At 40.5% G+C, this 17,564-nt stretch overlaps 1 protein-coding gene across 1 annotated transcript in view; it reads left to right on the top strand.

The window, feature by feature from the left end:
• The window catches only part of IQCA1 (IQ motif containing with AAA domain 1), a 114,294-nt gene that overhangs the window by 55,554 nt on the left and 41,176 nt on the right, over positions 1-17,564 (top strand). The window contains exons 8-13 of the mRNA XM_009873806.1: positions 373-448; positions 6,246-6,352; positions 6,555-6,642; positions 10,119-10,132; positions 13,475-13,533; positions 16,272-16,354. Coding sequence (XP_009872108.1) covers positions 373-448; positions 6,246-6,352; positions 6,555-6,642; positions 10,119-10,132; positions 13,475-13,533; positions 16,272-16,354 — 427 coding nt within the window. The remainder of the gene's footprint in view (positions 1-372; positions 449-6,245; positions 6,353-6,554; positions 6,643-10,118; positions 10,133-13,474; positions 13,534-16,271; positions 16,355-17,564) is intronic.

Genomic DNA, 17,564 nt, shown 5'->3' with positions numbered 1-17,564 from the left:
GGGTCAGACACTGGAACAGACTGCCTAGGGAGGTGGTTGAGTTGCCATACCTGGATGTGTTCAAGTGTCGCTTAGATGTGGTGTTGAGTGATAATGGTTTAGGGGTGACCTTGTAGTGTAGGGTCAGTGGTTGGACTTGACGATCCCAAGGGTGTTTTCCAACCTGAATTGTTCTATGATTCTATGAATGGAATAAAACTTCCTTATAGCCTGGCTAAAAAGACTTTTGTTGATAAGACAGCAGCATCTTATTCCTCAAATTAAAAAATAAAAATCTTTACATAGCCAATGAAAATTACAACTTTTTAAGGTACTTGAAGCTTCTACATGTTAATATTATCTTTTTCTTTTCACCCCATACCCCCACTGTAGAAAGAGAAGGAAGGCTGGAAAATGGCTCCCAGTAATTTCCTTTCAATATTGGAGGAAGGAAGCAGTCAATACAAAGGTCAGTAGAAAAATACAGCAATTAAAACCGGAATGTTCATTTAATTCAACTTAATCTGAATGTCATTTCTATAAGGTCAAACAGGTTCCCTACAGAACATTGCAGAAGTGAGACATTAGATAAAAATAGTATTTAGGAAGGGAGTCACAAAGTCATCAAGCTAAGTCGTACAGGAAAGTACAGTTCTATATGAGTGAAACTGGCCAAGCTCGAAACAAAGTGCTTTGGCTGTTCATGCAGAGGCTTGCTTGGATTTTCTGAGGCTGACAAAGTGACACCTGAAAAGCAAATAGTCCAAAGTCACTGTTCTGTAGGTCAAGCTTCAGCATCAAAAGTTTTCATGCTCCTGTAATTTTTTATCCTGCCTTCCTCTCATTCCTGGAAAGTATCACTGGATTCATTCACCTAAACAGTTAATTGACACAGCTGGTCAGATTACTTTTGAATAAATGTTTTAATAGGAGGATTATCTTTTCAAGCAACGGCACAAAAATGCTGCTGGTCTTGAATATACTTGCTTCAGAGTGGATGCAACTTAAACATAACTCGGGCTTGTAGCTAGGAGACTGGCTGTTTTCTCATTTGGAAAAAGCATCCAGGATTAGAGGGGTTTGAATTTTAAAAACAGTTTTTGCAAAAGGACGTCTTGGTCTTTTCCATATCTCTTCTACTCTTGATGCCTTTGTCTATGTCCTAGCCACTTGTCTTCAGTGCGTGCCCTAGATGCACAAGTGCTTTTGCAATCACTTGTGCTGGGCCTGGAAGCACGCAGGGAAGCCAAACACTTGTCTGAGAGGGTGAGGTGCACCTGTCGCGTGAACGGTGAGTGAGCGGCACCATAGGACTCCAAAGGTCAGACAAGCCAAGCTGAAGTCCTCTCACAAAGCGTGCCAGCTCAAAACTCTTATGGTGTTTTCTTTGTTGCTTTATTTCAGGCAGATTTTATTCTCAGTTATTAAAAATACCTTTTCTTCTCCCCACCCTGCGGTGTTAAGGGCTTGCTAAAATTCCTTATGTGAAAAATCTCCGTTGATCCCTCCTGCTGATAAGTTATTGGCATCAAGTTTTCTGCCTGATTTGGGCTGGTTGGAGAGGAAGGAGTGTAGAAGTTACTTTCTAAATATACACCAGCATAGTTTTGCCTGACCTCTGACTTCTAACGATGAGGATTTTCTCACACGTTATAAATCATAAAGCAGTTTTACAGCTGAAGAGTTCTGTGTCCCAGACATTACTCTTGAATGCTACATCAGAACCCCACTGAAGCCAGCATAAAAGTTTTAGGTAAGGATCAAGTTCACCTGTGCTTCTTCCCTTAACTGGCCAAGCACATTACTTATGCTGCTCTGTGCACTCAGGATGAACTGGCACCTTGCTACTGGAGACCAGCAACAGCAAGACCAGTGTTTCCCATCCAGCAAGTCCCAAGAGCAATAAAGGAGCAGTGTTGCAAAGTAGCACCAAGAGGGCAGAAGGGTTTTGGATTGCTACACAGGTTTGGCAAAGTGTTAATTGAGCACTCTGCTAACAAGGAGGTGATGCAGTAGCCATGCTTTCCGGTGCTCGCACATTGCTGCTTTTTTATAGTCCGAGAGCCCCGAGTACAACGCCAAACTGCAAATTCACAAACTCCTTGTACCTGTGCAAATAACTCTCTTCCAGGTTGTAGAAAACACAGAGGCTTTAAACAATCCTTCCCACCATGGTGGTGTATATCAGCCTTAGGAATAAAAACACTCTATAGATGAACACGTTAGTTTAATAGGAATAGAGACTCACAATTTTCACAACTTATTAGTTTCACTAATAACAAGTCAAGGATAGGTGACCTGTTTGTTACCCTAATAGTAATCTAAACACCAGTACTGCCATTCCTAGCAAGATAACCTGCTTTGATCTCTGCACGTATATAAGTATAGGCCAGGCTGGATTCTTGAACACCAATGCCCATCTCCAGCCCATCCTGCCAGGGCTGACAGCTGCCCCCCTAGCTCTGAAGGCACCGTTTTCTACGCAGAGGACAACCAGGAATCCTTAGAGTGAAAAGAGCTCTCTAGCAAACTTCAAAGAATAGCTGCAGTTGTCTTATGTACAGTAAGAGCCCGTAGATGTTCAGTTAAACTTCAGGTGTTCAGGTTTCTTTCCTCCTAGTGAACCAAGTCTATTTGACACCAGGTTTATTTTTAACTTTAATTCCTCCAAGCAGCACAATCCCCTGCCTCGTTTACAAGCATTTTGTGGTTTTTTTTATTGGGGGACATTTTTATCACAATACTACCTAACGGTTGTTCAGAATAATTTTACTTTTAATCTGGCCATGGATAAGGGTCCTTTCCTGAAAGCCCCCAGAATCAAATCTAGAACAACTTCTGACCAGAACAATGTAAAAAGTTAGTGTTTTTAATTTTAGCTTATTTTCGTTTCAGTAGCAAAATTGTTTAGAAGAGAGGCTTGAGTTTGGTCTTTCTGTGTTGGGGCTTTTTTCTTCTTATATAGAAATACCTCAGGTTACTATCCCAATTTGCGCAGAGTTTCAAATTTATTAGTGCATAAATCTTGAAAATATTGCAGTAAGGAAACTTGATTAAGAAAGGTTTATATCCAATGCCTACAATTAAATCATTTGAAGTCCCTTATAAGTGTGTCTAACTCATATCTAAATGATAGCTGACCAAACATTTTTGTTTTGTCACTCACGCCCAACACTTAAAATTAAGAAAGTCTTCCCATCCCCTGAAATTTGTTGCTTTGTTGTTAGGTTACTTAAATATTTAAAAGTATGTAGATCAATTTTTTTTTTTTTACCTTTCTCTACCAAGCAAAAACTACTACCTAAACGTTACTGGAAATCACAAACACTTACTTTCTTTTAGAACTGTATTGCACAGTTTTGGTGGTTGCTAAACAACATTTGCCAAGCTCTAAAATGCTTATTTTCCAGCTGCTATTGGAAACAGCCAGTTTCTGTACTTTTACACTGGAATAGCAAGAGTTTATGCGAAGCAAATGTGAGCAGTCAGGATATTACCTGTGTTGTGAAGCAGCAATGTGCTATTTCCCCCATTATGAAAATGGTCAGTTGATATTTATGGATTGCTTGGTGTTGCAGAGGATGAGTTCAACCCAGATACTCCATGGGCCAAGCTTTAAAGATGTGGCAATATTATCTATTTCTAACCAGGCATCAAAAGATTCAAACCCTTTTGCCAGGAGGTTGAAAGCAGTCATTTTAAGAAAAACTTCATACATTAGTCAAATATATTTCTATTTTCAGCCACAAGCTGCTCTCTGGAATTCAGGAATATTTAAAAGACATTTGAATGAGGTGCTTCAAAAGACGGTTTAGAGGCAGGCCTGCCATCACTAGCTTATTTGTTGGACTTGATCATAAAGCTCTTTTCCAATCAAAATGATTTTACAACATTGGAAATACGTTGTAGTCTGCAGAGTGAAAACTAGTGCTGCTGAAACAGTCATGTTAGTGGAGTGGATTTTCTTTTGAGGCCTCAGCTAGAGGCACACACATAAAATAACTCAAAGATAAGCATGAATTGGTTTAGAAGAGGTGATAAAAATTGCATTGCATACACACATACTCAAAAATAGCTCCTGTAGCTGGATGACCCTGTCTGTAACAAAACACCAGGCTCTTCTGACCAGCCAGTGAAAACATAACATCCTTAGCCTCTTGACCTTACTTTAAAAATAACTTTGAAACATTCTGTTGATCTATAAAACAACAACATAGCATCTAACACCTATGAGTTATCGATCTCTTCTAAAATTAGGGACCTCTAACCCAGTGGCTAATATAGCACTAGAAAAGCTCACTGCCAGGCAGCTGCCTAGTCTGTGGGGGCTGTCACTGGTTTGCCTGCTATGGATATTAACAACTAATCAATATACAAAATGACTATAAACAATTATAGAAAAAAAAAAACCAGAATAAAAATCTATGGATCCCTCAATGAAAAATAAATATCTAAAATCTAGTACTCCTGTGAAAACATAGCACTTGCAACCTGTTGAGCCAGTGAGGAAAGTGTTCAAAAATTCACATAACTCCCATGTAACATCCCCTTTCCCCAAGGCTGAAATTCCAGGCTGATAACCCTGGAGGAAGTAGCTTTTTAGCTAGGGCAAATCAGCTTTCCCTTTTGAAATATTACATGACATCTGTCATACCATCTGATGACCTACAAATAGTTTAAAGAAATTAATGCCTATACCTTTGAGTTTCTTTCCAATAAAAAAGAATAAAAAAAATACACAGTCTTTCCCCATCTCTATTTCCAGTTACAAAGACTACTCACCTGCAAAAATTATTCCCTATGTGTAAATCCACAAATACTCTGCACATAATTGGACTTTGAAAATTCGTAAGGGATGGAAATAGCAGCCAGTATTGTATTAACTGGACTAAAACTTAAATTATCTCCTGTGGGTACTGTGAAAACCTTCCTGATTTTATAGTGCCTTAGAAATGGCAGTGGGTGCAGGAAGGAGTACACTGTACAAAACAGATTCATAAAGAAGCCTACATCTTAAAGTGCAAAGCTGTCCTTTTAAATCATCTGGAGATTGAATTAGCACATACTGCTGGAGATTAGCTGTCGTTTTTAAAGATACTGTTGGGGCTTGAAGTGCAAGGAAATGCAAAATATTAATTGTCTTTCTTTAAATCAGCTAAAAAAACATAGAAAGAAGAGAGGCATTTCACTTGAAAAAAGTAGCTTTGGCTAATAGCAGAGAATTCAGATACACGCCGAGTTGGCCCAACGTCATTTACTTGTCTTTCTGAAGAGCAAATTGCAGTTTGCCTCAATGAAAAAAAAAAACCAAAAAACCAAACAAACTACACCTTAGGATTGTTAGCTGTTGTATCATAAACAGGGTTGGGGTTTTTTTTAATCATTAGTTTGCACAAGCTTGCTTTGTTCCTGGATTTAGGTCTCATTATTACTTATCCTTTGCACTACATTTAGAGGTGTTGCATCAGGTGGGTGTTGTCTCTTTTTGGAAGATTTTGACTGCTTCTCAGTTACTGCATCAAACTTAAACCTCCTCAATGTTAAAACCACGTGGCCACACATCACTTGTGGGCTGGATGCAGGTCATTGCTCTGTCAGACTCACTGTCCCTTCTCGCTCACATTTCCGTGTGCTCAGTGCAAGCTTTTATGCCTATTCCAGTGCTCCTGACCCATATTTCAGCCTGGTGTGAATTACTACAAAGGCTGACTTGCAACGTTGCAGCACCTTTAGCTTAGCATTAGATAACTGAGCAGGAAAGAACACGGAAACTTCCTGGTTTAAATTAAACACCTTCCTTCAGTCCCCAAACCTGCATTATGCCAGCCAAGAGACATGCATAGAAGCCATCTCTATGACTTTTTTACAGTAAAGATTTAAGCACTATGCTATTAAACAGAGAGAAAAAAGAATGCCCACATGGGGCACGATATGGTTCACTCAATACTGTACTACCTGCCCTTGAAGATGAGCAACACTCCAGGCATTCAGCTTTACAGACAGAAAGAGACAACCTCCATATCCCAATATCCTCCTGAAATCTGATACCAATTTACAGCCCAAGGCAAAAAAGTTAACTTTAAGATTTGCAGACCCTAACACAACAGGACTCTGAACTTGGTAAGGGTCCCTAGAGACTGCTACCTTCATATAGTTAATAATTTTATAAAAGCTGCTCACAACTACCTGGTTTTTTTGCCTCCACAAGCAGTTGGAGAAACCAACGCCTTCTGTAACTTTTTTTTTTTCTTTCTTTTCGATAACAGCCGTTTGGCAGAACAGAGATGAGGAAGGGGATTTTCTCCAGGATCATGACCCAGAGCTGATCAAAGAAAAGAAACGGGAAGAAGTGGAGGAAGAGATCAGAGTGCAGGTATTCTTACAATACTAAGAGGACACTAATAATGTGCATTGCCTGTGTGTATTTCTCTACAGCTCTGAGAACTGGCCCTGGCGTAGACCTTCCAGATTCCCTACTACGTGTTCTTTGCTTTAACACTTTAGCTGAACATTTGTCTGAGGTGTGATGGCAGGACAGAAGACTTAGGAAGATTCAACTCTGTTTGTCTGGATAGGTTGATAAAGTGATGCAACAGAAATTGGAGGAACTCAGACTGGCTGTGGATGGTGAGAAGACTAACAAACAGAAAAAAGGAAGAAAAAGTCAGAAGGTAAGCATAGCAAGTTAAGAGATTTCAGGGTAAATCTCAATTCTTTGCCCAGATACAGTGGTTCAGTGCAACCCTAGTCTCACAGATACCAGTATCCAAATGTCCACGTTAAATATTTACTGAATCTCAAGTCAGAAGCATTTAAAAATCTGTACACTGTGGCTTTTTTCAGGGCCTTTTCTTTTAGCTATTTTTATTCCTTAACCTGTGTAAATACTGCCTAGGACAAGTTGAACTATTCCAAAGATAAATCATTACAAGATAAATCAGATTTTTCAAGAGATACACATCCTTTGATCCAGTCAAACAGGAAAACCCAAGCAATCCCTATCATTAAGGTTACAGGTTCAATCTTCCAAGGAAAGTCTGGATCTGGATGCCAGGAAAAGAAAGTAAATTAAAAACAAAATCACTTTGAATGTTTTGATGTAACCTTTCATTTTACTGTAACACCACACATCACAGAGCCAGGTACACATTATGCTACTATTTACTATTGAAGGGCTTGGGAACTTGCAATTAAGCCAAGTTTATTTAAGCATGTAAAATAGGTTAAAAGACATACATTGTTTTTAACATGTGTTACCTACTGAAACACAGCACACATTTTCACATCTAGTTTCAGAGTGTTACCGTATGCAGAACTCCACAGCTCACAGGTCCCTGAATTCCTTACCCAAGCATTTAAACTATAGATCATGTCAGTGCAAAATAACTCAGGGCTTACAGACCCTACCATTCAATCAGCAGATCCACTTAAAATCCTCAAGGCAAATAGCCAACTCTAATTCTCTTGTTGTATTTCATTTCTATAATCCTTTTAGCATGCAAATACTTGCTGTTGCTGTACTTCTACTCAGACTGTCTTTAAAAATGCTCTTTCACCTGACAAACATGCAGGGGCAATTTAATAATGCAAGATTGGAGCAACTCCGAAAACTGATACCAACTGAATTGCTAAACCTTTTTCAAAAAGAGACTCTTAAGATACACAAACAGAATACTGCAGCCATCTTCCTAAAGCTGTCATGGGCAGATTCATTTACATCACCTGGTCAAAACCCTGCTTCAGAATGTCAGACTGGAATTATAAAACTGTATGTTAGGGATTGGGGGTTCCCCCCACCCCAAACTTGATTGGGGGAGAAGAAGAGAGAGAAGTACTAACTAAATAAAGCAAGCTCCCTGAAGATTTTATCTGGCAGACAGAAAAAAAAAGTTATTTTTAGAGGTGAGATATGAGAGGTATCCAGTTTTACTCGAAACACATCTTCCTTGTGCAATTCTGTTTGAAATATCCAACTGGTACTGGGAAATGCTTTTTCTAATTAGTATTTGCATAAGTATCTTACTCCATAAACAAACGCAGTGTGTGCATACCCCTGTGCACACAGACTTCAGATCTGCTTTATGAGAAATATGGCCTATGTAACAAGACTAGTATGAACTAGAAAGTTTTGGAAACAGCTTATTAATTTGCTATCCAGCAAAACATTCTCTAGTTTTTCAAGGCACGTGTTACCACAACTTAGGTGCTGTTAAATCTCCTCTCCCCAGTTACACAATGTGAAACAGTACGTTTGTATTCTCATTGTGGCCATGGATGTCTCTGGAGTTTGGCGTAAAACAACATTTCCCCTCCCTGACCCAAAAAAATAGGGATATTCTGCAAAGCAAAGCATTCTTAGAAGGATTCATCATTCTTCAGAGAAATCAAACCATTTTCTGTGCTTTGTCAGTAGGAGATAGGCAGCAAGAGTAATTCCTTTAAGTGAACTCTTTACAAGAGTTTTCTCTCTAGGGTCAGCTACCCCAAATTCAAAATGTCACATTTGGCCATGCCCTCTGTTCTAAGGAGGGATTTCTTATACTTTCTTTGCAGGAAGACATCATAATAGAAGGAGGGGGGGTTTTGTTGTCAGGAAATAGTCACTACCCAGTGGTAGACATCCTCTGTCTTTTCAAGTGCACCTTAAGATAAGTAGTTCACAACTCTAAACAATTCTGTCAAGTCCATATTAAAAAAGAAAAATAAAATTTGCCTGACCCACGGAAAGCAATTTGAGTTAGAAAACTTACGTGAAAGTCCCTTGGGGGGGGGAATTTAGGAAGGGCATTTTGGAACTGGACTCTAAAGGGGAAGCATAAAGAAGCTAGTTGTTCCCTTCCAGTCTGTGTTTCAGATGGCTCAGGTCTTAGATAAACAAAATTTGACAGCTCCAGGCATACCACTAGGCCACTCCTCTATTTCCCTGCACTGGACTTTCTAGGCTGAACTTTATCAGTGACTCCTAAACCTTCAAATACCACTTACTGCTAAGAGCTGACACTTAACCCTAGCAAGAATTGCTCTTATTGTCCCTGAAGATAAAAAGCCCATTTGCCACCTTTGTGAAAGAATCATCTGGTGTGGAACGGCAAATTGTTCCAGTAGGTTGGTCTGAAAATACCTGAAATAAGTGGAGTGCAGCAAGCCACACTGCTACCGTTTGGGGCACCAACCCTGTGTCTCTACCCATGATGGAAGCATTCCATCTCACAGACTGTCCCACTGTTATTTGTCCTTTCTTCCAATCCTGTTGACAGGATATAGAGCACAAGGGTCCTCATTAAGAGACACACTGTGCTGGACTCTTGATAGTTCCAGAGAGCTGCTGATCTGATGACTGTCACAGGAGAGGGGACACGGATACAACAAACAAAGGAATGTGGTTCAGCTCTGCTGCAAATTACATTTTTCTTCACCATGCACAGTGGCAGCTTGTCATCTGCCCAGCCATGGATCAGTAAACTGGGATTGTAAGCACCTATGGAAAAAAAGGCTGAGGAAAGATTTGAATGGAGATTGCCTGCTAGTGAGCGAAAAGGCATTTATGTCTCTAAAGTCTGGCAAAGAGACATCAGAAGGTCTAAGTCCCCACTCAGACCAGAGTAGCCTGTTATAAAGCACTGAAAGCAAAGGCTAGCATTTCCTAAACCATTAGATTTCTAAAAAAAAATTGTTGGCAGCCTTGTGCCAGTATGAACTTTTTAGTGAGAAGTTATTCTGAGTCCAGCCCTTTCTGCTGACTGCCCAAGCTTCTGATTTGGGTGGCTCAGCACAACCCACCAGCCTCAGAAGTAATTCTTCTACATGTATGCCATGTACCCACCCACAGTACCCTTAGCAGCCAAGGGTGTTTCTCTTGGGAACCTACAACCAAGTAAACTACCACTAGCTTTTTTAAACTGGCTTTCCACCCAGTGTAAGAGCTGAGAAGATCAACTCTCTGCAGTTACTGACCTGGAAGTTACATATGAGGGCTTATCAGAATGCTCTTTATCAAACCCATTGTGCTTCTTTTCCTGTTCCACTCCCCTGAGGATTTGTTTCCGATCCAATTGTCGCAGGTAAAGCAACCCATTGCAAGTGAGCACACCCACACATACACAATGGCATGGCCAGGATTCAGAAAAAAACAGAAAGAGGAGACATGGGAAGTGTGTAAAAGCTGATTATGAAATAGGCCTTGCTGGCATCTCAGCACAGCTTTGGATATCCTTTATTTGATGCAGCTGGGCAGAAGCAAAGAAAACCACAAGAGGTTAACTATAGAAACGGCTATGACAAGAATATTGACATCAGTCTAAAGACTTGGTAAGAGCAAAGCTATAGTGAATAAGACCACAAGACGGGCTAGGTCAGAATTGAGGAAAGACTGCATTTGAGAACAGCGATTCACAATCCCTGTTAGATTTTCTCTAGTTGATGGAGATTAGCATCCAGAGCTCCCAGTCAGCTGTGGGGGCTGTAACCTCTTTGGATGCTGTAGCTAAATCCAACAGGGATTATAGATCCGAGTCCCTCATTCAGCAAGAGTTTAATTATCAGTGGAAACATCTCTGTCTACAAACTTCTTCAGTGCAAGTATCAGAAGCTGCACTCTATATCTTGGTATTGCCAGAAAAAACTCCTCAACCAAGAACAGATGCACACACTGCACAAATCTGCGCTTTCTCAGCCTCCCACACGATCCAAGGAATCCATCCAAACACTTCAGAGGCTACTGCTTATCCACCATCATTTCCCTTAAACCAACAGAGTAATTCTCTTCTTACTTTTCCACATGCTTGGTGATGGTAGCTGTGGACAGCTGATGGCAGCTGGGGGTCGGTTAGCTCAGGCAGTTGAGCGTAGCACTAACAACGCTAAGGTCGCGGGTTCGATTCCCGTTCAGTCCCCATGTGTTGCCTGATCTAGTCGAGAGGTAGCATCCCTGGCACCAGGGAGGCTGGATTAAAATGATCCCTAAGGTCCCTTCCAGCTTAGGTCATTCTATGATATGATATGACTTGTACGATCACAGCCAAAGGGTGGCACAGAGCCTGTGGTTCCAACATGGAACGCTGCCTCTAATGAGATGCTTTGGCTACCCTCTCCAGTGCCAGAGACCCTCTGCCCTGGAATCTGGTCTGAACTCAGGTCTGTGTTTACTCATAGCAGCCCCTGAGCTACTCAAAAACATTTCCATGATTTCACACAGTAAGACAAGATACCACACTGAGCACAGAAAACAGTCTTCTGTCATCTGCCGACTGATAGCTGATGCAGTTCACTACATGTAACTTATCAAAGCAGGAAATAACCAAGTAAATGAATGGCTACACAGGAGCTAGACTGACATTTCGGAGATAGAAACAAGGAGATTTTCATTATAAATGATGAGCGTGTTCACATTCATTAAACATTACCATTTTCTAAATAAAGCAGTTCCCAATAAGACATTTTGGAGGAGAGCCATTGTCTACAATTCATATTTGCCTTTATCACATCTCGCTGTTTGCCAAATTTCCTATAAATGCTGATGTTAATTAGGAAAACACATTTTTCCCCTGCACAGTGCATTTTTGTTTTGCTCTTGAGTTACTTTATTGGTGAAGCTGCCTTGAGGACAATACCAGTTGGCCAATAAATTCAACATATGCTTAGTGTCTTTACATAGGTAGAAATGAGCTTTTCTTCCCAGTCAGACCCCATGATATGTAATTTCTAGCTTGTTAGAAGAAAGGTTAGAGACAAAGCTGGAGGAACACCAGAAATAAACCACTGACAGGCTCAGTATTTCCTCGGTTGTTAAAACAGCATGGTAGATGCTTTGTTCTTCCTATTCCTTTTCTTTAAAAGAAAACCCCACTGGCATATTGTAACAAGTACTTGCTGCCAAGCTTATTTATGTAAAGAAATCCAAGGTGTAGTTTCTGCAGATACAGAGTTGTTTGCATTGTTCTAATCCAAAACATAAAAACACCACCTTTTTCCCATTTAGCTTATCCATATAGTTGAGGGTTTATTTTACATTTTCATCTAGATTCTTTGGTGCACTGTAAACAGTAAGAGTTGATTGAACCACAGGTTATTTACATTGCAATCATCCTTAGAAAGTTACAACTGATATATTTCTGAACACTGCTGATCCATTCTAGAACAGGAGGAGGGGGGAAAAAGCCCACACAACCAAAACACAGCATTTTCCGGATAATTGGATAGGTGTTTTTTTTTAACTCAACAACATAGCCTTTAGAGCTCTGCAGAAGTATTCACTATTAAAAAAATAAAGTAAATGACTGTATTCCCGGGAAAGCTAACATAAACATTTTGAAAGAATAAGCTGCCTTGATCAACTAAGCATTTAAGCACATGCTTAAATTTAAGCTGTTGAAGAAATCCCGTGGTGCACAAATGTGGCCGTGCAAATAGTTCGTGAGAAGTAATTCTAAAGTGCTTTGCCGAACTTTAGTATGGACACCAGTGGTGGGCACTAACATGGATTAATGATGCCCTCTCCATTACTAACTGTACTTATGGCTTGTGAACTGTAATTAATGGCAGGGCTTGACATTGCCAATTCACATCTTTAGGGTTTTCATGGGGTTTTTTTTTGAGCATGTAAAGAAACTAGTTGCACAAGTCAAAAATCTTTCTGTAGTGAAAGTGTGGTGAAAGTATCAAGAGAAGTGCAGGTCATGTTGTTCTGACCTCTTCAAGCTTCTTCCCTGAGGCGTAAGGAAGAAGACTGAAGGACGCCTAACAGGAGAGTAGCCAGAGACTCAGGACGGTTGGTTTCAGGTCCTGGTCCAGCGGTAAACACGATATGTGACCCTTAGGGAAGCTGCAGTTTACCCCAATGCATGAAAAAAACAAAAAAAAAAACACAAAAAAATCACTCACCACACAAAACCCAAACATGAACACTTGCTGGAGCAGCTCCTTGGACACCACACCCTTTTCCTGCCTGCTTCCCTCTTGGGTAAGGGCCATACCCACTCAACCACAGAGTAGTGCTCCAAAACAGATGGAGACAAGAATTTTTTCTCAAACAGCCTTGGGATTTTTTTGTATGCAGCCTCCACTGGAAAGAGAGGAACTGATCTCTCAAATACAGTGCTCTTGGTCACTGATGGGAGAGGTCAGGTATACAGGCTCCCTGAGCAGCTGTATTCTAGAAGGAGGCAGCACCCATCAGGTTACTTCATGCAGAGTCCAGTTCAAAGGCATCTGCCACAAGAGCTGTGAGTTGGACACAGCGCCTCAGCCCAGAGGTGCTTCACCTCTTCTGTGCCTGAGTGAAGCACTTACAAATGGGAACATCTCCTGTGCTTTTATAAATGGGGACATGGCTTCCTTGTCCTCAGGGCATTCAAGGATATGTTTTTTCCCTTTAGGTTTCTTCAGTAGCAAGGGACATATCCAAAATCATTTGCTGTTCTGGCCTTCACTTCCGTACATTCAAATATATATAGCTGTACTAAGGTCACTAATTCCTGCCTGGTTTTGTGCTCCTCAGAAAAAGGCGACCACGAGGAAAAGGATACCCGAGATGGAGCAAGACCTAACTCCTGACAGGTAAGACAGGACCTGTTTATTTGATATGTAGACAATGAGGCTGCATCTTCTTTGCATTAGATAGGCTCTCGACCCTTCTGGGTTTTAATTACACAATTAACATCTCAACATTGCTACGTTGACCAGAATCAGAAGCCCTACTCTTTACTAACAGCTATACGTATCCATAAAAAGCCTAGATGGTACATTAAAAACAATAATAATCTTTTGCAAACTTGAAGTATATACACTTTATCCAAGATGGTTTTTGCATTCCTAGTGAACACGGCAGCCTTCCCACAGCCCCTCCCTGACCGATGGCTTCACAGCACCAGATAACAGGGCAACAAAACACTACTTTAATGCTACACACCACAAACTTTGTTCTTCACCATCTTGAACTACACATACGAATTAAGATCCCCCTATTCTGCCAAACACACCACTATGGCCAGTCTCCATTAACTTCAGTCAGGTTAATTCCAGTATGCAAAGCTAAGCCCATGTAATATTTAGGCAGGATATCAGCCCTGTGTGCCTCTTCCACATCCTCTCTGCAAGTGCTGAAGCACCCAGCAGTTTTGTTTCCATCCTGGCTGAAACCTGATAAGGGAGACAGCAGACAGGCCCGTACACTCCATAAATCACTCTTCATGTCTGAGGTATGATGTATGTGTCATAAATCACTCTTATTTATCAATAAGAGTTCTGGCAGATTCTTTTGTATCCTTGCTCTTTCAAGCACCCTTATTTTATTTGGAGGATTTGAGAGGATGTCTTTTTTTTGACATTACGTTTTCAGTGAGCTCATGATGTATTCACTGGTAATCCAGTCATTTTTCACCCATACACATAACACAGTCACCTACACGGAGGTATCACTCCTGGGACCTGCTGACTCAGCAGCAGGGCAGGAGCAGACCCAGGTCTCAGGAGAGCAGGGCTGGAGAGCAGTGTGGAAACACACACACACTCCATCACTGCAGGAGGAAGCACATGGGACTCACCCCACAAATCCATTTGTACAAGACATGCACGACAAGACCTGGACTAGATCATTTGGGTGCTAGCACTGCACAAATCAGCCAGTGATCTCTTTACCTGCTTTAAAATGAAAACCTCTCAAAGCAAATATTTAAAATAAACATGTCATGGATTATAACAAAGCATGACCTCTCAGAAAAGAACAGTGCCAAAGTCTAACAAGGGTGCATATATTCAGTGCTTTTAAAATTGCTCTTGCACATACCTGCTTCTTTATATATAAACTTAATACAACATTCAGACATTTAAGAACACAAGCTTTTTAGTAGCTGACTTTTAATCAGAGTTTGGCTCTATGCTTTGCTCTTTGCTGAGAAAGGAAGGAAGAATCATTTCAGATATAACTAAGCAGCTCAGGTTCAGCTCTGTTTGGTATGGTGGAAGGGGCACAGGGGGCTTTAGTCAAAGGCTGATCACATCACACTCAGAGGAGACGCAGGGCATGCATCATTAAGTTTGCACAGTAAAAATAATAAGACAGGAAAGGTAGAAGTCATGCTCCCAACAGAACTGTCAGATTAGTCCCATTCTACCTTCTGCCTGTTTTATGACACACATACTCAACCTAAAATCACCAAGAATAAAAGCAAGCATCAGAGTAGCAAGATCACCGTTGTTGAAGGTGCATTAAATTTTGCATTTGCTTACTACTACTCCTATATTAGTTGTACCACTAACACTGCATAAACATAAAACTTCCCAGCTGAAATGGAAAAAGGCTGTAGACCTCAAATTGTAAATGTAGTTTTTATTAGCCTGCTGAGAGTTGCTATTAAATATTTATTATAGCCACACCAGAAAGTCCCAGACAGAGACAGGTGACAAAAACAGAGAAAGATCAGATACTGAAGGGAGAAGATGTGAAAAGTGCACAATGAAATACCTAAAAAGGTGTTTGAACCTAAAAAGGTTCAAATCAGTATTGTTTATACTAAGAGTACAACAAGAATTTCCAACAAACTTGTGAATTTTATGTAATACTTTAAGCATTATCAATCTGTAGAACCTAGTACCAAAAATGTCATTGAAACTAATACTTAGATAGAACTCCAGAAGAGAGAGTGTGGAGAAATCCACACCAACAGAAAACCAAATGCAAGTGTAAGCATATTAAATCCTCAGTTACTAGGAGCTATTTCCAGCCACTTAACTGAGAGGAAAAAACTACCCTACTAGAGAAGTTATGCCCATTTCTACTGTATGTTTTCCCCCCAACTTTCCTTTGGTCATCACTGGTTGCTCCAATCAAGTCGTTTCCAGTGTGTTCCTGATGAGAGGAGGCTGTCTATTACAACCAGAATAAATTCCAAGAAGAATTAATGAATTACTCCTAATTGGAGAGCTAAGTGAATAGGTATAGTAGTGTTAGGATTGCTATTATTGTATAATTTAAAAATAATTTCCCAGTAATTGATATTAATGAATGAGTCTATTACACAAGTCATAACTGATCTTGCATCACCTCGAAATGGGTAATGGAATTGACGTGAGAGGGAGCCATGCAGCGAGCGAGGTAATAAAAGAGATTCCTTGCCATAACGCATAAAACGGTACTTATTGATTTCATATTGATGACACTAACCACCTTTACCTCTGAACTACAAAATGTATTTATGAAGCTGAAGGAATATAACCTCAAGCCAGTTCAGTTATTGAAGCACTGAGCTTTTACATACAATGCCCTAGAATTTCTGAGTGATGTCTCTTGTCCACAGGACCATCGATTCTCTGTACAGGGAACTAGTGGAAGAAGGATTAATAATAAAAGCCAAGACCGTCAATCTCTCCGACTATGTTGGTAAAGTAGACATTTTAGAGCTAATATAGTATTTACTCTAACCAAACCTCCAGCAATTCAGTGTTCACTGACCCCTATTTCCAGTCAAGAGTAAATTCAAGAGTAATTACACTTGCAGGACTTGCAAACTTGAATGTCTGAAGCCATGTATGCAAATCAAGACTGTTTCTGCAGAACGCTTAGTACCTTTCACTTCTGCTACTGAAACAAGAACCTGTTTGTAAAGCTGGCTCTTAACTCCAAGCAGTAGCACCTGAAAGCCTTGAATGTTTTTGTATGTCACAAACCACTCCGAGGTGGAACCAGGACATCCTTTAAGGAGCACTGGCCGGGCACTAGCAAGACGGTGCAAGTCTATCGGACCACGCGTTGTAATCCATTCAGAATGTTTCCCAGAGAATAGCAAAAATCACACCTTCTGCATATGTTCATTCAGCAGAAAAGACACACACCCTTTCCACCACCTCCCTGAGTACCCCTGAACTTTGCAGAGTGCTCCGAGACATATCTGGCCCTTGATTTGAGTAAGATGTATCTCTGCCTAGCTCGGCATTTCATAATCCTCTTGCCCACTTTGTTACCTGCAGCTGCAATCAGACATGCTTGCCTACGCTCTATACAGAGAAATAAGGAGAGAAACAAACACAGGCTGCTTAGGGATTTGACACCACCTCCAAAAGCATTTAGTGACATACAGTAAAATCACAGCAACCTTTGGGTTTTTTGCTGCTAAGATTCAGCTGTTTTAGAGGCCACCATTACTGAATTTTGCAGACATCCAGAAGTCATAATGCCACTGGCTGCTAGTACATTATGTATCTGAGCCAGAAAGTCTAGAATCTTGTGCATCACCTCTAAATGCCACGCTTATATAAACTCTTAAAAGCACCAGTTATCACACCAGAAGCTTTGCCGGCTCTGTTGAAAGCTGAATTAAGAAGTATTCTATCCATTTTACACTCGTTAAAGATAAAGTGAAGTAATGGAAGATTTTCATTATTCCTTCATTCCCCCAGTCAATACCATTCAAGGCCACTTTTGTCCAAAACACATTCCCTACCACAGATGTTTTTAAAACATATCTTAGCCAGTGGATAAAGTAACGGAAGATTTTCATTATTCCTTCATTCCCCCAGCCAATACCATCAAGGCCACTTTTGTCCAAAACACATTCCTTACCACAGATGTTTTTAAAACATATCTTAGCCAG

This window comes from Apaloderma vittatum, unplaced genomic scaffold (genome assembly GCF_000703405.1).
Source record: "Apaloderma vittatum isolate BGI_N311 unplaced genomic scaffold, ASM70340v1 scaffold7077, whole genome shotgun sequence".
NCBI lineage: Eukaryota > Metazoa > Chordata > Aves > Trogoniformes > Trogonidae > Apaloderma > Apaloderma vittatum.
This window is presented reverse-complemented; position numbering and strand designations above follow the sequence as displayed.